Source organism: Dermochelys coriacea, chromosome 3 (genome assembly GCF_009764565.3).
Source record: "Dermochelys coriacea isolate rDerCor1 chromosome 3, rDerCor1.pri.v4, whole genome shotgun sequence".
Classification (NCBI taxonomy): Eukaryota; Metazoa; Chordata; order Testudines; family Dermochelyidae; genus Dermochelys; species Dermochelys coriacea.
The window spans coordinates 122,360,822-122,385,105 of record NC_050070.1 but is presented as its reverse complement, the minus strand read 5'-3'; the positions used below and the strand labels follow the sequence as shown (position 1 = coordinate 122,385,105).

Here is a 24,284-nt window from a genome sequence, read left to right as displayed (position 1 = left end):
CTGTGTCTTCATATGAAGCGGTAAATTAAGAAAGCAGCTAAGATTATGTCTGCATATTGAAGAATGTCTTACTGCCCTTTTCGTTGTTCTTGTCGTAACGTTTTCCCAAGCGTGTTTGTGAAAAGAGTTGCAGGAAAAAAAGCAATTTTGAGTAATCGTGTGTGTATGAGAAATCTAAAAAGTAAAATACACCACAACTATTTTCAATTTATTAAGCATTTTTAATTAAAACTTACTTGTAACAACATTGAGTAAAATACCATTTTTATATAGGTATGCCCAAGAGGATAGTTAATGCAAAGATTGCCTGTCTTGACTTCAGTCTGCAGAAAACAAAAATGAAGCTTGGTGTTCAGGTGGTGATCACAGATCCAGAGAAACTGGACCAGATTAGACAGAGGTAGCACATTTTCAAACTAATTTTGGTATTTTTAATTATGTACTGAGTTTATGGGCGTTCTGAAGAGTGTAATAGACAACAAAATTAACTACAGAGGTAAATAACAAATCTTAATATAAAATACTGATGGAAAACATTGATCATAACTATTGATTAAAATGTATTTGGATCATCTGTATTCAGTTGAATTGTATAATTGTATTGAATTTAGGGCTCTCAAGCAATTAAAAAATTGATTAATCATGCTGTTAAGCAATAGAATACCATTTATTTTAAATATTTTTGGATGTTTACTACATTTTCAAATATTAATTTCAGTTACAACACAGAATACGAAGTGTACAATGCTCACTTTATATTTTTTATTACAAATATTTGCACTGTAAAAAAAATACATTTTTTCAATTTACCTCATACAAGTACTGTAATGCAATCTCTTTATAATGAAAGTTGAACTTACAAATGTAGAGTTGTGTACCAAAAAAACTGCATTCAAAAATAAAACAATGTAAAACTTTAGAGCATACAAGTCCACTCAGTCCTACTTCTTGGTCAGCCAATCACTCGGACAACAAGGTTGGTTACAATTTGCAGGAGATAATGCTGCCTGGTTCTTGGTTACAGTGTCACCTGAAAGTGAGAACAGGCATTTGCATGGCATTGTTGTAGCTGGCATTGCAAGATATTTACATGCCAGATGCGCTAAAGATTCATATGTCCCTTCATACTTCAATCACCATTCCAGAGGACATGCTGATGATGGGTTCTCCTTTGATAATGATCCAAAGCAGTACAGACTGATGAATGTTCATTTTCATCATCTGAGTCAGATGCCACCAGCAGAAGGTTGATTTTCTTTTTTGATGGTTCGGGTTCTGTAGTTTCTGTGTCGAAGTGTTGCTCTTTTAAGACTTCTGAAAGCATGCTCCACACCTTGTCCCTCTCAGATTTTGGAAGGCACTTCAGATTCTTAAACCTTGGGTCGAGTGTTGTAGCTATTTTTAGAAATCTCACATTAGTACCTTCTTTGCATTTTGTCAAATCTGCAGTGAAAATGAACAACATGCTGGGTCATCATCCAAGATTGCTATAACATGAAATATATGGCAGAATGCGGGTAAAATACAGAGCAGGAGACATAATTCTCCCCCAAGGAATTCAGTCGCAAATATAATTAACACATTATTTTTTTAACTAGCATCATCACCATAGAAGCATGTCCTGTGGAATGGTGGCCGAAGCATGGAAGGGGCATACGAATGTTTAGCATATCTGCCATGTAAATACCTTGCAATGCTGGCTACAAAAATGTCATGCGAACACCTGTTCTCACTTTCTGGTGACATTGTAAATAAGAAGGCAGCAGTATCGCCCATCAATGTAAACAAACTTGTTTGTCTTAACGATTGGCAGAATAAGAAATAGGACTGAGTGACTTGTAGGCTCTGAAATTTTATACTGTTATGTGACCAAAAAAATCTGCATTTGCATGCAAGTTACTTGCATAATAAAGAGATTGCACTTCAGTACTTGTATGAGGTGAACTGAAAAATACTATCATTTTTACAGTGCATATATTTATAAACAAAAATAATAATATAAAGTGAGCACTGTACACTCTATTCTGTGTTGTAATTGAAATCAATATTGAAAATGTAGAAAAACATCCAAAAATATTTAATAAATTTCAATTGGTATTCTATTGTTGTAAGTGTGATTAATCCTGATTTATTTTTTTGAGCTAATCGCGTGAGTTAATTGTGATTGACAGCCCTAATTGAATTATGAAACAAAAAACAGTTACATTATTTAGAACCAAAGATTGGATTGATTTATATCAGCAAGCAGAAAACTTTGATTTAAATAATTGACTTACATTGTTTTACGTTTGTACTTTTTATTTTCCTAAAGAAAGCTTTTTGATTCTTATTGGTTGGTGGCTATAAAAATATAGCCTATACACTGTGTTTGGCAATTTTTGCTAACCAGGTGGATACACTGAGTGTGTATACCTAAGCAATTATTTATCTTACACCTACATTAATTCAGATTCTTAATTTTTTAATTTTAATATATCAGAAAATGTTGAATGATGCATTTGTTAAGACTTTATTTTTACTTGTAATTTGTGTCGGTGCATTTGGATGGAAACTGAAATTCAATTAAAATGCACAAACAGAATTGTAAAGTCTTTTATTTGTTAAATTTAAAAAATGATCAAAACCTGTTTTGAATTTAAAACTGATTTATTAAACAAAGGAAGTTAATGAATTGAACTGGTTATTTCTGCCCACGAAGTCAGTCGGTATTTTAGAATAAGTATATCTCATCCTCTGAACACAGTTTTATTCCTAGATTGTGAGAGGAAACAAGACTTCATGCTTTTCAACTTCCAGTCATTTTTTTAACTTTTTAATATACTAGTTGTTGAAAAAACTGAAATGAATAAAATATTCTCTCTGAATGAAACTCAGGCAGCAAACATTACTTAACAATTTTTATTTAATTTAAATTATAGTAAATTTAGGTTTTAACGTAGATTATTGTAATTTCAAATCTCATTTCAAATAGGCTTATTTTTAAAAATAAGCCTACTTTTTGTATTTAAATTTTAAAAAAAAAATTATCAATTTTTATCCACCGTGACACACATTCATGTGATGGTTTCTTTTCTCCCTGGAGATCTTAGCTTTGCACTGCTGGTAATTATTCAGATGTTTGTGTATGGTTTAGCCATTCAGTTGATGATTTTTAATCCCACTTCTATAATTTTTGGTTATAAGTAAATACGTGCCCATTATCTTTTGCAGAGAGTCAGATATCACTAAAGAGAGGATTCAGAAGATTCTGGCCACAGGTGCCAATGTTGTTCTAACCACCGGTGGCATTGATGATATGTGTCTGAAATATTTTGTGGATGCTGGTGCTATGGCAGTACGCAGAGTTTTAAAAAAGGACCTTAAACGCATTGCTAAAGCAGCAGGAGGTATGTATATATTGTGATTTTGGTCATAGTATAGGTTTTTAGTCACGTATAGTGTTTCCAAAGTTGTTTTTAAGCGGTTGGTCAGTTCCCTGAGTATTATTGGGCTGATCCACATATAGAGTGATAAGGAAGCATGCTTGGAATAGAAAACTTTCAGGTGCTACAGTGCCCTGACAAGGAGCACCTCACTAAGTAAAGAGGAACCACTAAAAAATTGACTGCAGAAAATGTAGTGAGGGGAGATGTTCGCTGGCATAGGGAAGGCTCTGTCATGCCAGGGGACACAACCAGACTACATTTTATCTAGAAATGGGGATTATAGAAGTCTGGTTAATCTAATTTCCAACTTTCTGTAGTAATTGAAATTTTTTCTTAAAATTCAGAGTCTATAGTATAAAATTACTCAATCCCAAAATGCATTTTATAAAGCTCTAAAACAGATTTTGATAGTTCAAGTCTTGTTAGAACCGTGCAGAACAAACTGTGTAATTTTGTTTTTAGCAGCAATGTGAAAACTTCAATTAATACAGAATAGGTGCTGTAAAGATAAAGTAAAAATGAACCCGGAGAGATTAAGGGGGACTATAAAATACAGAAACGGATTTAAAAGTAAGGTAGGGCCTATAGGACTACTTAATTCAGCCAGCACTGCAGGGAAACAGAAATGTTCAATCTTGCATTTATGTTTAATGTTAAGGAATACTCATGAATACTACCATTCTGTTTGCCCTGTAAACCTAAAATCATTTGTTCTGTGAGGTTGATATATAACAATGAGTTGGTATTGTCCACACTAACTTCACAATTTTGTTTTTGTTTTAAAGCAATCATTTGTTCCACTCTGGCTAATCTGGAAGGTGAAGAAAGCTTTGAGGCATCAATGCTGGGACAGGCAGAAGAGGTGGTGCAAGAGAGAATTTGTGATGATGAACTGATTTTAATAAAGAAGTAAGGACACTTTTTTCTAGAGTTCATCATGCCTTGGAAACATGTTTTGCTAAACCTTTAGATATAACTTCCCATTTATTTACTGCTATGCAGTCTTAATGCTATGAGCAGTTATACGCGTGGGATAGAGTATAGTAAGGCCATTGTAAATTTGTGATGAAACAACTGATGTTTCACCATTATTGCTAGGGCCGGACATCTTTCTCAATCATACCAGTTACAAGCTATCAGCCTGTCCTATTGTTGTGTAGCTGACATAAAGAATGTCTTTGTTAAATAGCTTATCTATTACTACAGAAATTACTTTTCTAAACACTGATGTGTGAAAGTATAGAGAAAATCCAGTCAGACCGGTTTAACTGTATGATGATCAGCTTCACTAGTGATTATAGTGACAGAGGTGTGGTTATACTGTGTCTTCTGTGACACTACCTAGATTTGAAAATGCTGCATTACTAAAGTTTGATTAAAACTAGCTCTATATAACCTTTTGGTGCTGATTTAAACCCATATAATGGCAGGAATTAATATTAAATTTGTCATGTGACTATCAAGAACAGCAGTTCTTAACTCAGTGCATTTTTCCTTTTCCCTTTTATGATTTTGGTATGCCATAGCGATAATATGAATGCAAAAGTGTTTGTGCCTTGATCTGCCTCATCATAAAACATGTCTACTATACACTTAATCGGTTTCCCATGTTTTCTGGTATGATCCCCTGGTTTCAGTTTCATGAGACTAAAAGACATTCTCTAAGATGTTGAGTTGATACCTCTAACCATATCACTTTCTGCAGCTGCATGACTACCTATTGCTGTACTGATGGCAGTTACAGGCACTAAGTTTTGTATGTTGAATAAAGAAATCCAGCAATGGTACTGAGAGGGATCTATCTAGCAGAAGAATTGAGAGGCTGGAAAAAAAACAAACGTGCTATCTAAAATCTCTAATGGCAATAAACGTGTGTTTAAAATGCATACGTTTCTATGAATGATAATGATTTTTGTTATCACAGTCCCATTGTGTGGAAATGCCTTGCCTTTCTTGGTGAGGGGTAAAGAATTTTCTGATAGGATGAGCAAATCAAAATGCATTAGCCAGCATAGAATATCTAGGATTGTCTGAGAGGGGTTAATGTGAACTGAAGGGTTACCCACAGATGTTGCAAGAGATAGTATAACCTCTTTAGGAGTAAGATCCTATATTAAATGTTTGAGGAACCTAGCTGTAGCAATGGGATGGTAAAATATCAACGCTCTTTCTCCAGAAGAGTTTTTCTGATCTCCATGAAGTTAACTGACTTTTCCTTTTTTTTTTTTTTTTTTTTTTTTTTGGGACAGTACCAAAGCTCGTACTTCTGCATCAATTATTTTACGAGGAGCCAATGACTTCATGTGTGATGAAATGGAGAGATCCTTACATGATGCTCTTTGTGTAGTTAAAAGAGTATTGGAGTCCAAGTCTGTGGTACCAGGTGGTGGTGCGGTAGAGGCAGCACTTTCAATATATCTTGAAAATTATGCAACCAGCATGGTAAGTGCAGTTCACAAAATAAGTGTTTTTTTGCATAACACTAAAACTTTTTGCTCTGGTGGTTCTAATGCAGAACTTAGCTTTTAAGTGCTTTGAGCTTTGTTCTGCCAGATCTTGGGAGCAACTATTTTAATACACCAAAATATTAACTTCAGTTTTCAAAACAATTAAGAAATAACCTCTAGCTGGAAACAGAACAGTTCTTCCTCTCCCTACATCTATTTTCCCCCTGTATTGTTCATAATCAATATAGATTGTGTCTATCTGCCTGTGGTGATCTAAAACTATGGCTACATTTTTCCTCTTGTATTGCATGAATTGGCTTGATGGGTTTCAAAGTAAATAACTCTTCCTCCCTCTCATTTAGGGATCACGTGAACAGCTTGCTATTGCAGAATTTGCACGGTCTCTCTTAGTTATTCCAAATACCTTAGCAGTAAATGCTGCCCAAGATGCCACAGACCTTGTTGCAAAGCTGAGAGCATTTCACAATGAAGCTCAAGTTAACCCAGAACGCAAAAATCTGAAATGGCAAGTATCCATCTGAAAGATTAATAGAAGTGAAAGGGGGTTGCATTTAAGTGGAGGGCTGTCTTAGGAGTTTTGTAAATATTGACTGCTTGTGTAGAAGTCCTGTTACAAAATATAATGTAAATTTACTTTTCTCGACATTTTCATTCTCCTGTTGTGTAGTTTAGCTGCTTCTCTTGACCATAATTTAGGAACTCTGAGCTTGCTCTGGGAAATTTTTTTATTTTTCTTTAGAGGAAGTTTATGCTCTAACTTTAGCCAAAATATGTGTATTACCATAATGCCTAGCACCTATGTGCTACCCAACAAATTAGACTTGTCTAATCCATTTCTTGTTTACAGGATTGGTCTTGATTTAATCAATGGGAAACCTCGTGATAACAAACAAGCTGGTGTGTTTGAGCCTACTATAGTCAAAGTAAAGAGCTTGAAATTTGCAACAGAAGCTGCAATTACTATTCTACGAATTGATGATCTTATTAAGTTGCATCCTGAAAGCAAAGATGATAGAGGCGGGTGTTACGAAGATGCTGTTCGTTCTGGAGCACTTGAGAATTAGTCTGGCTTTTATTTATGTTACTGTGTAATTGTTCATCTTACACTTCTTCTTCCCAGTATTGTACCTAGAGTGTATGTTAATAAAATGGGGGTAGTTAGAAGAGAACTTGCTGTCAAGTTTGTGTTCTTTATTCACCACAGTAAGTCCAGGGCTGAGAGGTAGAGTTTAGGGTGGTACGGTCTGTTTCTCACATCCTCCTGGCTAAAGTTAATTACTTCAATGACTACCTTCAATCATTGTCTAAATTGTGAACTTATAAAAACTAAGTGATTAAGTTAATACTATAGCTTTATTAGCAAGCTGAAACCACTCCAAATTATTATACATTAGCAGTGAAAAGAGATTGAACTATGTTAATCTTTCAATGCACATAGCTATTCCCATCCCCCCTCCTATACAAAGAGCAGCAACACCACGTTTTCCAGCTGTTCGTTCCAGTGCATATAGAAGAGTAACAAGAATACGACAACCAGAGGCACCCAGAGGATGACCAAGGGCAACAGCCCCACCTTCAATGTTAACCTGAAAAATAAAGTCAGCCTTATTTGTCTTATAATAATTAATAAGAAAGAGGCAAGGTAGGTGAGGTACTCCATTTATTGGCCTAACTTGAGTTGGTGAAAGGTAAACTTTGGGCCAATAAAAGTTTCCCTCACCTACTATATCTCTCAGATAACCTGGGACCAATCTGGGTCTACCACTACTGCAAATAAGAAATAAACATCCTTCCAATAAATCAAGACTGCTTAATGACTGGTAATTCAGGCTTTGTTTCCTGAAACGTTTCCACTAGCCCTTCCCTCATTCTTGAGGTATTTTCTGGACAGAGGTGGCACTACATGAAAAAACAGTTACTGTCAAGTGTTTAGACCAGTTTGACTACTACAAAAATAGCGAGGACTTTCGTTTTAGTTCCAGCAAACACCATCCTTATACTTAATGGTCTTACTTCACCTCTGACAGTGGTTTACAGAGTGCCTTCAGTTCTCAAATGATGCCCTGAATTACATTAGTACATCTGTGTATCCAAGTTACCTCTGCAAAGGAAAGATTCTAAAAAACTGAGTTTGGAGTGCAGGTTCTGATGCTATCTAGAATTTTCTAAAGATTCTCACTGAAACAGAGCAGTATGCAGACTGTCAGCATAACTGTTACAGGAATTATCCAAACTTTCTAAGATGATAGCATCTGCTGTAGTAGTAAAGCTCATGTACAGAAAGATTAATGGCCACTGTATGCTTTAAAAGTACAGGGGTTCTCAAACTTTTGTTCTAGTGACCCCTTTTGCATAGCAAGCCTCTGACTGTAACCCCCATATAAATTAAAAACACTTTTATATATTTAATGCAATTATGTATGCTAGAGGCAAAGCAGGATTTGAGAGGGAGGCTGACAGCTCACCAACACATTCCCCACCCCCATATAATAACCTCATTGACCGCCTGAGGGGTCCCAACCCCCAGTTTGAGAACCCCTGCTTTAGTACAATGTTTGCTAGAGAACCAGATTCAATTCACAACAGAGCTAGTTCGCCTGTTAGTGAAGTAAAGACAATTCCTTTACCCCACATCCTCAGCATAATGCCTCTGCTATCAGTTCAGTCGCTTGTAGTTAAAGCAAAATTATAGCTGGGCTGCACATGTAGCTTAGTTTGGACAGCATATTCAATATAGGCACTAGGGAAGTGAAAAAAACTCCTGAAAAAGGAAGAAACTAACCCAAATCATTACTTTTATAAAGAAGTAGGTGTGTTTTCCCATTACATACCTTCTCTGGATTCAATTTCAGTTCTTTAGCTATTGCTATGGCTAATGATGCAAAGGCTTCATTAATTTCAAACAAGTCAACTTGCTCCAACGTCCAACCTGCTTTATCAACCTAGGAGATAATATTAAATATAAGTGAAACAAGGAGACTGGAGTTTAATGGCTTGTGGAGGGCCTCTGTCCCCTCACAACTTACACTGGTTTGTGACTAGAAAGTTTTGTGGCCTAACACTCTTTTCTGTAACTTGGCTCATTACCTACAAGATTAGTGATTAATCTAAACAAAGCAAGAGTTATCCAATATCCACTAGCCTATACTTGATTACAAAATGTCACTCTTTAGGGCAGTTGTGAATGATTTCAGTAGCTCTACAGTAACCCCAGCTGCAAGCTGTTTGCCATAGTGCTCAGAGCCACCTGTGACAGAAGAGAGAAGGAATTGTTGAGCTTCCTCTTCCAAGCTCCATTGGTATTTGCTCTATTCTAGGAATCTACTTGTAAATAGTGCTGTTAATAGAAATATAGCAGCACTAAGGGACAAAATGGGATAAAAGAGATAAAATGTTTATTTTAAAAACATGCCAGTTTTGACAGCCCTGCACATACTATATCCTGGATATTTGAAAATATTTTCTGCTGATATTTTAAGGGAGAAACAAACTTTACATGGGAAATAATTATATGGCCTGTGGAGTGCTGTGAAATGCACAAACTGTTTTTAACTTGTTGGTTCTCTTAAAAGTAATCTTGGGTGTCATAACCACAGTAGGTCCAACATCCAGAAAAAGGGAGTTAAAAACATCCTGTTAAGACAAAAGCTTTTCCAACAGCCTCATTTAATTTCTAAACTCAGGGAAACTCATTTTTTCCTGCTTAAAGAATCTCAAACTAGGAACAGGCCCTGGCATGTTTTACGGAAGCCCACCTCCCCAATTTACCTTGCATCACTGTTGAATCTGCTTTGTCAGCTGAAAACATTTGCTGCAGTGGCATTTCACATCCATTTGTATGCCTGCACTTCCTCGAAGTATACAATCAAGGTTCCAGCTGGGGGTGCGGGCTCTGTGGTGGGGCTGGGGTTGAGGGGTTTGGGTGCAGGAGGGTGCTCCAGGCTGGGATCAAGGGGTTCGGAGGGCAGGAGGGGGGTCGGGGTGTGGGGAGAGGCCCAAGTGTGCAGGTTCCAGGTGGCACTTACCTCAAGCGGCTCCCGGAAGCAGTGGCATGTCCGTCCTCTGGCTCCTACACGGAGGCGTAGCGAGGTGGCTGTTTGTGCTGCCCCATCTGCAGGCACCACCCCTGCAGCTCCCATTGGAGCACTAGAGGGGGGCCATGCCGCTGCTTCCCGAAGCCACGTGGAGTGGCCCCCGACCCTGCTTCCTGGCTGGAGCTCAAGGGCTGACTTAAAACTGCTGGTGGGTCAGATCTGACTCACAGTTTGCCTACCCTTGTGGTGCTGTAATGCTAATGCACGAGTGGCTTACAAGGTCCTCAAGCTGATATATCTACCAAATAGGCATAGTGACAGTTTAAACTTGAAATAATTACAATGAAAGGATCTGGAATGTGCTTGTTTTTCAGAATTTACTGTATGGCTATGAAGTGGTAGAGCCGGTTAACCCCTCAAAGCTGTTCATACAGTTCAGACAGTACTTTATTTGTGTTTTTGTTTCCGAAGCGTTAGTTCCCCTTTCCATTAAATATTACGCTTGGAGGGTGGGGTGAGAAAGTAAGATAGTAACAGCCTCAATAGCTCAGTTCTGCAGTTTTCGAAGAGTAGAAGTGTAGAGTTAGAGGATGGTATACCCCAGATCTATCTACTTTGGAAAATAACAGACTTCACCTTCTGCAGCTCAACATCTCCCAGACAGTTCTGATATGGATGGGCTATTCTGCCTCCTGTCTACACTCTCCAGAGGCAGTTCAAAGCTGTAGCACAGCTCATGCTATCTACGCTCCCTTTTCTGGCCTGCTGTCAGATTTCCTGCCTTCAAGTAGTGGATCACCTTGTGCCTGACTTTTCTTTGCCAATTTATTACATCTGTTTTTACAGGCAGTAGCATGCAGATTTTCTTCTCCCTCCTGTATCAGTGGGGTGATCTCAGCTACCTGGAGCCACTATCACAGCGCCTCCCTGCCCCCTTCTGAGGAATGGCAAAGGGGTTGTGCAAACACTAAGCTAAATCCAAGCAGTGTTCTATTTGGAAGGCAGCTTACAGGCTCTTTGGAAGATGAATTGGGCCCTGCCTGTTCCCATTCGGTCAAACTTCGCACTGCCAGGGCACAGGGCTTTGAGTCAGACAGACATGTTGGGTTCCCACCCTTGCTCCAGGAAGCCACGGCACACAGAAAAGCCTGATCTGGAGATGCAGAATGGGGAGAGACTCCAAGCATGAGTTCAGCCACCCAGCTCAGGGCGAGTCCCAGGATACAAAAAAAAAACCCTTAAGGGGCACTAGGTCCTTGTCTCCCCCCAGCCCCAAAGTCTTAAAATGGGTCCTAAGTTCCTGAGGGAGAAAAGCAAGATTTATGCTCAGCTCCCTCCCAGCTCAAGTCGGGGAATTCCAACAATGAAGCCCCATCCCCCAAGCAAGGGGAGGCCATTAAGGGAGAGATATCCAGAGAGCTCTGCATAAAGTAAGATGCAAAATGCCAGAGCTGAGAAGCGACACCTACAAAGTGGGCCAAAAAGTTCAAAAAGGAAAAGAAAAGGTTTAAAAAAACCTGAGTCCTCTGACTCAAACACCTCCTAGATGGATCCAGCTATGCACTGTTGAGGCAAACCAGGCTCTACCAAACCAGGTGCTCCTGTTTCAGATGCATCACGGTGCACTCCAAAAGACCTACTGCAACTGCATAGAAAGGGCTTGTGCTTCCACTACAGAAATCTGCAAGGTAGCAACATGCCCATCAATTAACACTTTTATCAGATGCTATGAAATGGACTTTCTCCAGTAATGGCATTGCCATTTTGGGAAGTTAACCCTGATGGGTCTTTCTCATAGCATTCTGTTTTTCTCAAGCCTCCCTACTTCTGTTCACTGCTCACTACTTCCCATATGTATCCAACCTGTGGAAGATGCCGAGCTGCACAATGTTAAATTTCTCACCTGATTATTTCCTTTCTGCTAGCAGTGTCTCCCACAACTCTACCCTCCCTGGATGGCTTCCTAGCCAAGGGACACGATTTAATTTTGAAAACTATGCTTGTTGGCTGTAGTCTACTGTACATCGGTTACTGGCTTTGAAGTCATTGTTACCAATCGTACTCAAGTTTTTACACAGCTTTGGAATGAATCATCTGGCAACAGGCCAGAAAAGGGGGCATGACTAGCACAGGCTGTGCTACAGCTTTGAACTGTCTTAATATATTACTTCATCCACCTTGTCTCTCTAATATCCTGGGACCAACATGGCTACAACCACTATATAACTAGGAAGGCTAAAGGCATTTTGGGCTGTATAAGTAGGGGTACTGCCAGCAGATCGAGGGACTTGATCCTCTATTCGACATTGGTGAGGCCTCATCTGGAGTACTGTGTCCAGTTTTGGGCCCAACACTACAAGAAGGATGTGGAAAAATTGGAAAACATCCAGCAGAGGGCAACAAAAATGATTAGGGGGATGGAGCACATGACTTATGAGGAGAGGCTGAGGGAACTGGGATTGTTTAGTCTGCAGAAGAGAAGAGTGAGGGGGGATTTGATAGCTGCTTTCAACTACCTGAAAGGGGGTTCCAAAGAGGATGGATCTAGTCTGTTTTCAGTGGTAGCAGATGACAGAACAAGGAGTAATGGTCTCAAGTTGCAGTGGGGGAGGATTAGGTTGGATATTAGGAAAAAAAAATTCACTAGGAGGGTGGTGAAGCACTGGAATGTGTTACCTAGGGAGGTGGTGGAATCTCCTTCCTTAGAGGTTTTTAAGGTCAGGCTTGAGAAAGCTCTGTCTGGGATGATTTAGTTGGGAATTGGTCCTGCTTTGAGCAGGGGGTTGGACTAGATGACCTCCTGAGGTCCCTTCCAACCCTGATATACTATGATTCTATGAACTATATATATAAATATGTATATATATATATATGAAAAACGATTGTGGGAGACACTTCTAGCAGAAAGGAAATCATCAGGAAAGAAATTTAACTTTCCTGATATTTCTAAGAAGGTTTTTTTTTTTTTTTTTTAAAAAAAAAGGCCATAAACCCAATTAAAGAGAACTTTGTTGTTCACCTTTAGAAGAGTTACTGTTAAGTTACAGCTTCGTGTATGACAATTTGGGAGGCTCATTTCTACTTCTGACCCATTTATAAACTTCTCTGAAAATAACAATACAGATATTAGCCCTAGCAAAAAAGAATCAAAGCATCACATGTCCTGCTTTTTGAAATCTTGTTTGTCATGGTCTCCATTATAGAATTGTTTGGTGCTACATTTCTGGCATTTGTTTGAGAAAAACTAAGTCCTGATGGTCAAGGGGAAACTTGTCTTAAACAAGTATTTCAAAGTGATCGTTTCTGATATTACTTACAGCTTTCTGTATTGCAGAGACAGGTCCTACTCCCATGATGGAAGGGTCTAAACCCACTTGAGCCCAAGACACAATTTGTGCCAAAGGAGTAAGACCTCTTCTAGCAGCTTCTGACTCCTTCATAAGAATTACAGCTGCAGCCCCATCATTCACACCTGCAGAACAGTGAACAATTGCTTTCAGTTTATTATTTTCAAACACCTACAACTGACCTTAGTATCTATGAATCTATGAAACTATGATTGTGTTAGACTCTTTACAGGAAGCAGATGATGGGTCCCTCTCCTAAAGAGTTAGTCTAAATTATAGGCTTGACAAGCAAGACAGTACACAGGTTAAAGATATCGAGGCTGGTGTAAGTCAGTATAGCTCCATTGGTTTTGGTGGAGATATGACAGTTTGCATCAGCAGGCTAAAGGTTACTCAGTTTAGGTGCATACAAACTTAGGTTGTGGGGGAAGTTATGTGATGTGTACTTTCTGTAAGTGATGCTGTGGAAGCAAGGTTTTAATGAGAGAGTGGAAAGGAAAGGGTGACAGCTGTGCTGAATAGATTTGGAAGGACACAGTAAGCATAAGAGGCAGCATGGAAGACCACTGGGGTCCACTAGAGGGCCTGAAGAGGAATTCATTTTACATTGGAACAAGCAGAAATACCAAGGTGTGGTGGGGCCGTGTCCAACCCCCAGCCAAATTGGGCTGCGCAGACAGGCAACCCATCAGGGAGGGCCTGTTAGAGAACCAATCAGGGCTGAGCAAGAGGCAGCCAATCAGGACCAGGCTAGGCCCTATATAAAGGCTGCCCAGGCAAGAGGCAGGCAGTCTCTCCCAGACCTTCAAGGGAAAAGATCTGTTTCCTGAGTGAAGGAGACCAGTACAGGGGGCTGAAGGGGAAGTGGCCCAGGGAGGAGAGGCAGACAAGGAGGCTGCTGCCAGAGGGTCCCTGGGCTGGGACCCAGAGTAGAGGGTGGGCCTGTCCTCCCCTCTTGTACTATGCCTGGCTGTTAGAAGTGTCAATAGTGGACTGCACCTGACCCCTGATAGAAGGGGTTAGACTTTGGGGATGTGGCTGGCCATTGTGGCTCGGGTGAAGAGAAAAGACTTGAACTAGGGGGCACTGCCAGAGGGCAGTGTCCTGAGGAGGATGCTGTGAGAAGGGAGCAATGTGGGTCTGGATGCCAACAGAGGGCGAGAGATGGATGGGACACCACCAGTGGAGGGCACTCCACATGGACTGAGCTAATTCCCAGAGCTACCAACAGGAGGTGCTGCATTGGTGAGTCCCAACCCCATCACACAAAGTAAGGAAATGGAAAAAGGGAGGAATACAGGAATGATCTAAATACAATTAAACTAAGAAATAGAAGGATGGGGGACTAAGGAATGTGGACCCTGCTGAGATGTGTCAGTAATAAAAGCACCTCTGACTTCATGTATTTATATATATATGAACACAGAACATGGATGTTTATAAATCTCCCCACTGTATTTTCCACCAAATGCATCCGATGAAGTGAGCTGTAGCTCACGAAAGCTTATGCTCAAATAAATTTTAGTCTCTAAGGTGCCACAAGTACTCCTTTTCTTTAATAGTACTTGCTGTAGATGTTGCAAACAAAATCCTGAGCTGCTTGTAATTGCTGGTCTATGGCATTTTGTTTTACTCATCTACAAACCTGAGGCATTAGCTGCAGTTACTGTCCCAGTTCCATCAGTCAGAAAGCAAGGCTTTAACTTTGCTACTGTTTCCAAGGTGCTTCCATGGCGAGGATGCTCATCTGTTTTAACTTCTGCAGGACCTGCAAAATGGTCAGACATGAACTTGAGAACAATTCTGTGCAATTTTACACTCGTAAAAGGGTTCTAAATGGAGAAAATAGCCTCTAGAACAAAGACCACAGAGAGTAACTTCTAAATAGTGGCCACTCAGGAATATATTGCATGTAACAAGGAGGGGGAGGAAGGGATGTTTAATTTTTTCCAGTTCATAGCTGTCAGGGTTATAACAATACACAAGAACTTCAAGTTAGCCCCATAATCTCCTATTCCTTTAGAGGCCTATCTCCTTCCAGGTGCTGGAAGTAGTAGTATGGCTACTCTACAGCTGAGCTTTTGGAAACAAGCCCCAATGGCTAAATTTGCCTGCCTGTTCAAAAGCAATTCTCCTATCTGCTATTCCCTAACCATTCTTCTGCTAGGAAGGCTCTTTTGGGAATGGATACTTATTTGAGAGAGTCAAGTCACAATATTATCTAGAACCCTTCCATGGTTCACCTTGGGTTTTTTCTTCTTCCTGTTAACTACACGGTCAGGAAAAGATCGCATTTTGTGCCATTAAGCTAACTCCAAAGCTATTTGACAAAGTCCATTAAGAGCAAAAAATGCTATTGGAGTTCAACAGACTAATGAATCTAGGGAATGTGAGTTTAGCACAAAAGATGTGGAACTCTCTCCCCTCCCCACCCAAAAGTGGATCCTGGAATCAATCAACTGTCAAAGGGCCTACCTATACAAAGAAAGGCACCAAGACTTTAAATTAAAAGAAAAAAAAAATCTGACAGACAAGATTAAGAAGCTGGCAGGCTTTGAAAAAATCCATATGCTACTGGGTGTAACGGAATGACTCTCCAGATTATTTTCATTATGTCTTTCGCCAGTGAGGGAGGTTTATGCACCAAATATCATGGTGAGTGTGAACATGTATTAAGTTTAGCATAATATGGGTCTAATGTAACTCAGGACCTGATTCTACAGCTGGCTTCGTGTGGGCAGGAGCACCATTGAAGTCAGGTCCACCTACAAAGAAGGGGTGGTAGGATCAGTAACATAACTATTTCATATTTGCTGAGTTACATTTGGAAATTCTGAACGTACATCAGTGTTCTTCCACTTTCTTTCATTTTAAAAAAAACAAAAACAATGGGGGAAGCCTTGCCCATTGTTAAAGATTGAAAAGAGGAGCCCTCCTGCCTGTAAAATAGGTTTTTCTACAAAGACACCATTCATTAACTATAATGGATACCCCAATGCCAGCTTTTATTTATTTAATTACACACACCCCTACCTTTCCTAGAAGGCACAAGGACAGAAACAATCTCTTTATCAAAGTAGCCAGCTTTCTGTGCACCCTCTGCCTTTTTCTGTGACAGTACAGCAAGTTGGTCTTGTTCCCTTCTGCTAACTTGCCATTGCTTGGCCACATTTTCAGCTGAAACAAAGCAAAATACCAGTTTTAAGAAAAAATTTACTCTTAACCGCAAGTTTGCTAGGTCTTAAGTTAAAATTCCAGCATGCCAATCAGACAACGTTTGCTGGTAGCAGCCTGTAGGTTAAGCTTACGGAACAGTGTTCATTCTGAGCTCTTGTTTTCACACACTCTCATGACTTTCTGCTACATTTACTTTTGGGGCTGAACATTTCCATATTTGATCTCCATCCAGAGCTGCTTTAAAGAAAGTTCTGAGCAAGCAAAATCAAGTGTTCATTATTGCTCTGGACAGTTGTGTTAAAATATCACTGCAGCAATTGTACATTGGAAAGACTGTACTGTAGATGATACACTAATCTCATAAAATCAGAGGTTAAAGTCTCATTATCCCTTCCAGTGCAGAACTGTTTCCTACACATTCTCCAGTATTCTGTCCTTGTACTTAGAAGTTTAGGGAAAAGCAACTTAAAATTTGAATTCAGAGATTAATTTCAGATATCCATTGCAAAGAATTATCATCTGATGTACAGTATTAAGGGACAACATGCTGAAGAGAGAAATTGGTAAGGCAGACCCAACCTCCCCCTCCCCCCGACTGTTAGCTCAGATAGCAAGTATCCTTTCCAAGTCAATTTTTTTGTTATATGGTAACATGCAAAAGGGAAAAAATAATGTGAACTTGTAGATCTAGTCAATTTCTTAACTTCTATTGCCTTGAAGTATGTTTGAATTCAAATTTCAAGTTTCCAGAATCTATTTATACTGCACTCCCACCCCCTTGTTAATTTACAATTCTCTTTTCAGAACTAGAGTAAATGGTGGATTCTCTGTAACTTAATCTTTAAATCTTGATTTAAAGACTTCTGTAGTAAGCCCAAAGCTCTGGCGGAGTTATTGGAGTGGCTCCATGAGGTTCTGTGGCCTGTAATGTGCAGAAGGGCACATTATTTAATCATGATGATCCCTTCTGACCTTAGTCTCTGAGTCTAACTGCTACTACTTACCTGTTATACCCATGTGATACTGGCAAAATGCATCTGTAAGACCATCACAGATTATACTGTCCTGCAATGAGGCCTCCCCCATTTTCACTCCAGCTCGCATATGAACTAAGTGAGGAGCCTGTAGATAAGAGATTGAGAGAAATTTAGAAGTCTCAATAGTACAGTTAGTTCTTCCCAGCAAAGCCCCATCTCGCATCCAATCCCTTCATCAAAAAGTCTGACTTTGATCTGATGGCCAGAAGGAATAGTCTCCAGTTTAATGAATAAAAGACCCACAGAATAACCAGCAGACGAGGGGCCACCCATTAATTTTGGGTTATTTCCAACCATCAAGTGAACTCTCTCATTCCAAGGTTTTCAATCTGAAAGTGAGTCAGCAGAAGGTACTGGGTGGCCCAGCCAACACCTACCCTTGGAGAACAGACAGCTCACATATGAGAAAAGTAGTCTTCAGATGCCTCCTGCAGAGCAAGAAGCAATACTGCCTTTGCCTGTCTTGCTGGGAGTAAACCATTCACTGTCATGGTGATGGAAGGAAATTAAAATAGGCTTGAAATATAAATTAAAACACAGTATAATCAGTCTTGTCTCCAAGGTTTCCATTCCCTCTCTAAGCTAGATGTTGCATTTATAATTACTGCCAACTAATGTTTAGAAATTTAAGACACTCTAAATTCATCCCCAGAGCATGGACATGGAGAAATAACTTTGTAAATTCTTTTGAAATAAATTTGAAATTGCTTATCTTAATCTGTTTTCTTATAATCACTCCAAATACATCCCCACCACCAATAACTATTTGTTGGTATCTACCATCCGAAATAGCAAAGTTCAAAAAGAAAAAAGGTTGTCAAGAAGTCTAGTTTCAGTTAAGAAGGATTCATTCTGATCAATCAAGGTTCATATCAGCACTAGTTTAATTTCTAATCACTAAGATTCCAGATGGTCCCATTTAAGTCACATTACTCAGGTGAGTAAGAGTTGAAGGACTGGTCCCTAAGGATCTGACCTACAGCCCAACACAATCAGTGAAAAGATTCCCATTGATTACAATGGGTTTTGGAATCTCTTTGAATTTCCTCTTTCTAGATTTTTAATCAGGAACAATAGATACATCAATAGTGTACACAATATTTTCATCTCCCATGCAGTCTCATAACACGGTCAGTTTATTAGATCTATCATACTAAAATTCCTAAATCACACTTTGAATTTCAGTAAAGGGTTAATCCAAGTTAGGGACCACTACAACTATATCCTGACTTTCATTTTATCATTCATTATATATGAATGCTTAATAGATTACATTTAGAAATATTCTCGCTAGAGGAAAAAAAGTTGCTCAAATGGATAGTTGGATACTAATGAAGGTGAAGAAATCCTTGATAGTTTTGAAATTTCGTAAGAAGAATTTCAAGACAACTCTGCCTCAACCACTGAAGAGGTATTGGTTAGTGGAAGAGGACAAACGCAACAGAACTATTAAAGAGAAGTCTACAAAAGTAGTAACTTTTTAAACTAAGTTTAGTCTGCAATGGAAAAACAAAAAATGGACAACAAATACATAGACCAAGTCCACATAGTTACTCACTTGCAACTCCAGCTGAACTCATTAAGAGTTCTAGGTGCCCAAAAAACAAAGGAACAGTCAAACATTTTCCTACCAGATTATTAGCTTTAAAATCAAATAGTAAACCTGAAGTCACAAGTAACTCTTGGCTATTGCCAAAAGGGACTATAGCCTCACCTTGCTCATGCTTTCCATGCCTCCTGCCACCACAATGCTGGAATCTCCTGTCAATATGGACTGAGCCCCCAAGCATACCGCTTTCAGGCCTGAGCCACATATCATCTGACAGCCCCAAGATGGTACAGCATATGGGATTCCTGCACCAACACTGGCCTGTCGTACAGGATTCTGACCAGCACCTGCAAGAATTACAGATCTGAACGCATGCAGAGTGGGGGAGGGATAGCTCAGTGGTTTGAGCATTGGCTTGCTAAAGCCAGGGTTGTGAGCTCCATCCTTGAGGGGGCCATTTAGGGATCTGGGGCAAAAATAAGGGACGCTACTGGGTCCTGCTGTGAAGGCAGGGGACTGGACTCTAGGACCTTCCCAGGTCCCTTCCAGCTCTATGAGATAGGTCTATCTCCATATTAAACAGAGGTAAGTAGGCCAACATATACATTCTGCTACTCATGAAGTGACAGCCAGATTTCCCCCCACGTTTACTGTTCATCCCAGTGATGAATGACAATTAAGAGAGCTTATCTAATTAAGCTCCTACTGGGTGAGAGGAAGAAAATTACAAGGGTATTTTTTTGCAAATGGAATAACTCATGGGAGTTCTCCTGCTTTCTGACACCAGAATGTTTTGCTCACATGACTTTCTCAGTTAGAAATGAAGAGCACTCTTCCAAGTAGGATTCTGTAGTTGCCTAAAGTAATTTCTCAGCTAAGGTTTGTGTGTGTGTGCGCTTTTTTTTTTTTTTTAAAGAACCTTCTCACACAGCTTAATTTGAGTGATAGCACATCCAACACAACGTGCTTTAGGGATTTGTTGCAATCTCCTCCCATGCACTGGTGTTGTGATTCCCTTTGAAGAACTCACAGCAGAGCAGACAGAAAACCAACTCTATTCTACAGTGTGCTGCTGTGGTCTTTGTCAGAGGGCTTTATCTACACTACAGGCACAAGAGTCAGGGGAACCAGTTGCCGTTTATAACGGATGGGACCTTTCCCATATTTGATTACTGTATCAATCTTTGGAAATGACTGTTTTATTTGCTATTTGTAGCAAAGACGGTAAAAATTGCAAAAATAGATACTTCCCCACTTTGCTGTAAATTCATATTTACAATCTTGCTTTCCATTGATTACAGATTTCAAGCAAATGTGTGACTTGACTAAACTAGTGCTTTTCTGAAACTAAACGGACATTGGTCATTTTATTTATTACTAGATCAAACTTCTTGGATATTCTACACAACACTTAATGGCCAAATATTACCCTATACTCCTTAGGAAATGGATAAAGCCCAAGCATATACTAAGAGTCATAAAAGCTTTCATTCTGTAACCTCTGACAGAGAATCGAAGTATTGCGTATAACAGAAAGCATTCTTCAACTCCATGTCTCCAGGCCAAAGCAATGCCTGCTCTTTTGTATAAAAGTCACTAGTAAAAGAAGAGTGGGCACACCATTCATTTAATTACATAATATTTGTGGAGACAAAATTGAGCTCTAGTTTAAATTAAACAAACAGATTAAAGGCATGTGTATTAGTAGTTATATTTCAAATAACCCAAAGCCATGTAAGGCTCTAGTTAAGAAGCCATTAAAGTGGTCGTCTTCTTTAACAGCTGCATTTCCATCAGATCAAAATAATATGAAGTTTTTCTTTATGGGATCTTAACCCAAGGATTATTTCCACAGCTTCAGAGGTCTATATATTGCATTACAGACAGATACAATTCAGCTCTTTGCCCTGAGGACTTTCCAGTTAAAGTCTGAGTTAACATGGCAAGCAATGATTAAGGAGAGAAGTGGGACACAGAGGAGGCTGGTTACAACAGTGAAAGGTCACAGTCTGTGGTTAGTGTTACGTACCCACTTTGTTAGTTCCTCTTTGAATTAAAAGAATACATTAGATATCTATGGCTTTAACCCCAACCTTCATTCTGGACACTGCATAAAGTCAGGAGCTGATTTCTTCAGTCCTTAAATGCCAACAAATGTTAATATTCTTAAAATGAAATTTTAAAATTAACATTGCAATGGAACAGTAAAATAGGGACTTGATATTTGATGGGATTTGTTCCTCTATACAATCATAGTCTCTCATTGTAAAACTAAAGGGAAAAAAAACTTATTTCCAATGCCTTTTTGTACAAGTGTTTGAAGAAGTAATTTTAAAAAATACCTGCTGTCAAGACTTGTCCAAATATAACCTCAGACACTTCTTCCGGATTGACATTTGCCCTCTTCAATACTTCTTTAATGACAATAGAGCCCAGTTCATGGGCATGCATTGTGGACAAGGCACCATTAAAGGAACCTTCATAAAAAAAAACAATTAGATTTTTATATCAGTGTCATCATATTTTTTTTTAAACCTCATGACTCCAAAAAAGAGATTCTGAGGGAAATATTGCCCAAGATTTCACTTCTCGACTTGAGAGAATGAATTAGTTTTTTTACCTTTTAGGATTCATTTTGCTCCTTCTCAAGTCAGTCGATGGAGGAGGAAAAGAACACAGGAAATAAAACATCTAGTTTACATTGATCAGAGCAGCACAACAAGAACAGAAGAAACTAGAGAGTGATATTCAACAATAAGTACCATTATCTGAGCTAGTCTACTCTACATTTTAAGACGCTGTACATCAGCAGAATATCTGAATTTACCCACAAAAAGGCCTTTCTAAACGCATGTTTAGTTCTGCCTAGTGTTATTTAGAAGTACTACAGTGCTGTGGTATGTCAGTCTATCATGCCTTTCTTTTGGTTAATTCTTTGAGGGGGAGCTGAAGTTGTGGGGAAAAGTATTATTTCAACTGAATACTATGTATACTGGGGGGGGGGAGAGAGAAGGAAGGAATACAATTTCCAGACTGGGGGGGGGGGGGGGGGGGATGTCCTGGGATCACCGTTTGATCCAGCCAAAAATTTTGTAGGGAGCTTAATGTAATTATATGACCTAAATATCAGCAAACCATAAAATACTCTACCAGGCTACCATTTCTTACTGCAAAAAGAAAAGGGGTACTATTTGTTAGCCTCTAAGGTGCCACAAGTACTCCTTTTCTTTTTGCGAATACAGACTAACACGGCTGCTACTCTGAACCCATTCCTTGCTGTGTCTTTAGAATCCCCCCCACATATACCCCAACTAGTTCTATTTAGGGATTGCAGTCTACTTTGTTTATATTTTCTCTCTCTCCCTCCCCCATCTCCTTTTTTGAGGGAGAGAGAGAGAGAGAGAGAGAGAGAGAGACTCAGACTATCAGAAGTTTACATTCTATTTGGAAAAAATCTTTAATCCACCCAGGACAGGAAGAGGAGGTGGCTGGTATACACATTTTTATGTATTTTTTATTATTATTCTGTCCAATATAGATTAGTCTTTGAATCAATTAGCCACACTTGAGTATCGCCTCTCCCGTCAGTACCGTGGAGGGGAAAGAATGTTCCCTCAAAAAAACTACTTATTAACCATATAATGGTGCAGGAGTCGGAGAGAAAACAAGTTGAAAATCATCATAAATATTGATCAAGTAGTGTTCAAGGATATGCTAGACAGACTGGACACACTTTATCCCAGTTTACTAATACCTTAAACAAATGGCTATGGGTAGCCTAACATTCTAAGAAAGAAAAGGAGGACTTGTGGCACCTTAGAGACTAACACATTTATTTGAGCATAAGCTTTCGTGAGCTACAGCTCACTTCATCGGATGCATCTGTCCTTGTTCTCAGTAAGTGTTTTCGTTTATACCTCTCAACATACCAGCCAGTATTTAGGTGCATGCACATCCTTGACGCTTTGCATCATGTTTACCTTACAGACCTTCCCCCTACAGCAAGGGCTGGCCTCAGGCCCAACGAAGGGGGAGCGTTTGCTTTCTCTTTAATACAAAGCCCACACTAAACAAAATGAACCTAGTAACAAACACATCAGCTGCTCCTCCTCTTTGGACTCCCCGGCGCCGCTGAATGAGACACGCGACAGCGCCTGAGGCAGCAGGGTCATGGTTCTACCGTGCGCAACCCAATGGGAGCAAGAGCCACCCTTGAGGACGCCGGCTCAGCAATCGCCCACCCGCCTTACAGAGTGGCCCCATCGGTTCTGTCCAATCAGCGCCACGCAAGCGCAGGGCCTGGGCGGAGTCTCCCGTCGCCCGCCCCGCTGGCCCGACGCTGCTGCAAGCAGGGCCGGCTCGAGGCGCCAGCTCGGGAAGCTGGTGCCGGGGCGGCGCTCCGGGTTTGTTCATTTCTCCTTCCTCGGCGGCAGCTTTTTCATTTCTTCTTCGGCGGTCGCTTTTTTTTCCCCCCTTCGCTGCTTGGGGCGGCGAAAAAGGTAGAGCCCAGCCCCGGCTGCGAGCGAGCAGATCAGCAGCTGCACCAGCAGCCTTCTCCCCCAGCCCCATTCACAGAAATAAGAGGAGCAAAGGATACGGCGCGTCTACGCCACCCGCCGCGTCGAAGGCTCCCCACGCACCCCTATGGGCAGCACCGTGCCTGGTGTGCCCCAGAAACACACCCAACCTGGCTGGTGGGAGGGGGCAACAAAGCAGCACGGCGCGCACGCACTCGCCCAAACGGTGCCGAAAGCGGAGGCGCAATCACACGCGCGTGCAAGAGCACCCAGGGGCCCCGCTGCCAGCCGCAGCCACGGCCTCAACGCCCCATCTCCCCCGCCACCAGCTGCTGCAGGGCGCGGCGGGATGGGATGGCTGAGCCGCTTACCAACGGGGGTTCTTGCAGCAGAAACAAGCACCACCGCTTCCGAGCCTTCCGCGCTCATGGTGGCGACAGCCGGACTCCCAGCGCGCACCAGCCCGGCTCCGGCTCCCGCCGCCTCGCGCCCCCGCTGCTGGCCCGCCCGGCGCTGAGACGGATCTTCCACTTTCTCTCCCTCCCAACCCCCACCTTCGGCGGGGAGGCGCTAGCCTCGGGAAGCGGGCGCGGGGGAGGAGTGTTGCCGTTGGACAGGCCACGTGACCTTCTCTCCTGTTTCCCCAAAGGGAGGCTGAGTTGCCCTAGGGCGGGGGGCGCCCAGTTCATGGCCTCCTAGGGCAGGGCCAGTCTGCACCACAGATAAAACT

The 24,284-nt window shown here is 40.6% G+C and overlaps 2 protein-coding genes and 1 non-coding gene across 6 annotated transcripts in view; 2 read left to right on the top strand and 1 right to left on the bottom strand.

The window, feature by feature from the left end:
* TCP1 (t-complex 1) overlaps positions 1-7,062 on the top strand; it is a 15,723-nt gene extending 8,661 nt beyond the window's left edge. For all 3 annotated transcript variants that reach the window (XM_038393924.2, XM_038393927.2, XM_038393926.2), the window contains 6 exons: positions 274-400; positions 3,211-3,386; positions 4,211-4,334; positions 5,675-5,867; positions 6,235-6,398; positions 6,741-7,062. In XM_038393924.2, the coding sequence (XP_038249852.1) occupies positions 274-400; positions 3,211-3,386; positions 4,211-4,334; positions 5,675-5,867; positions 6,235-6,398; positions 6,741-6,957 (1,001 nt within the window). In that variant the 3' untranslated portion in view covers positions 6,958-7,062. The remainder of the gene's footprint in view (positions 1-273; positions 401-3,210; positions 3,387-4,210; positions 4,335-5,674; positions 5,868-6,234; positions 6,399-6,740) is intronic.
* ACAT2 (acetyl-CoA acetyltransferase 2) lies at positions 1,410-24,284 on the bottom strand. 2 transcript variants are annotated; one of them, XM_038393930.2, is made up of 9 exons: positions 23,926-24,284; positions 21,380-21,514; positions 19,203-19,384; positions 17,456-17,573; positions 16,308-16,451; positions 14,920-15,042; positions 13,245-13,399; positions 8,725-8,835; positions 1,410-1,443 (listed from the first exon to the last, which is right to left on the bottom strand). In XM_038393930.2, exons 1-9 carry the CDS (start codon positions 23,981-23,983, stop codon positions 1,438-1,440), a joined length of 1,032 nt encoding a protein of 343 aa, XP_038249858.1. In that variant the 5' UTR covers positions 23,984-24,284; the 3' UTR covers positions 1,410-1,437. The 2 variants fall into 2 exon arrangements, with proteins under 2 accessions (XP_038249858.1, XP_038249856.1); XM_038393928.2 differs by lacking the exon at positions 1,410-1,443 and adding an exon at positions 7,233-7,479.
* On the top strand, positions 4,402-4,535 carry LOC119854129. Its single transcript, XR_005292369.1, has one exon. It is a non-coding gene; the product is annotated as a small nucleolar RNA SNORA20 (small nucleolar RNA).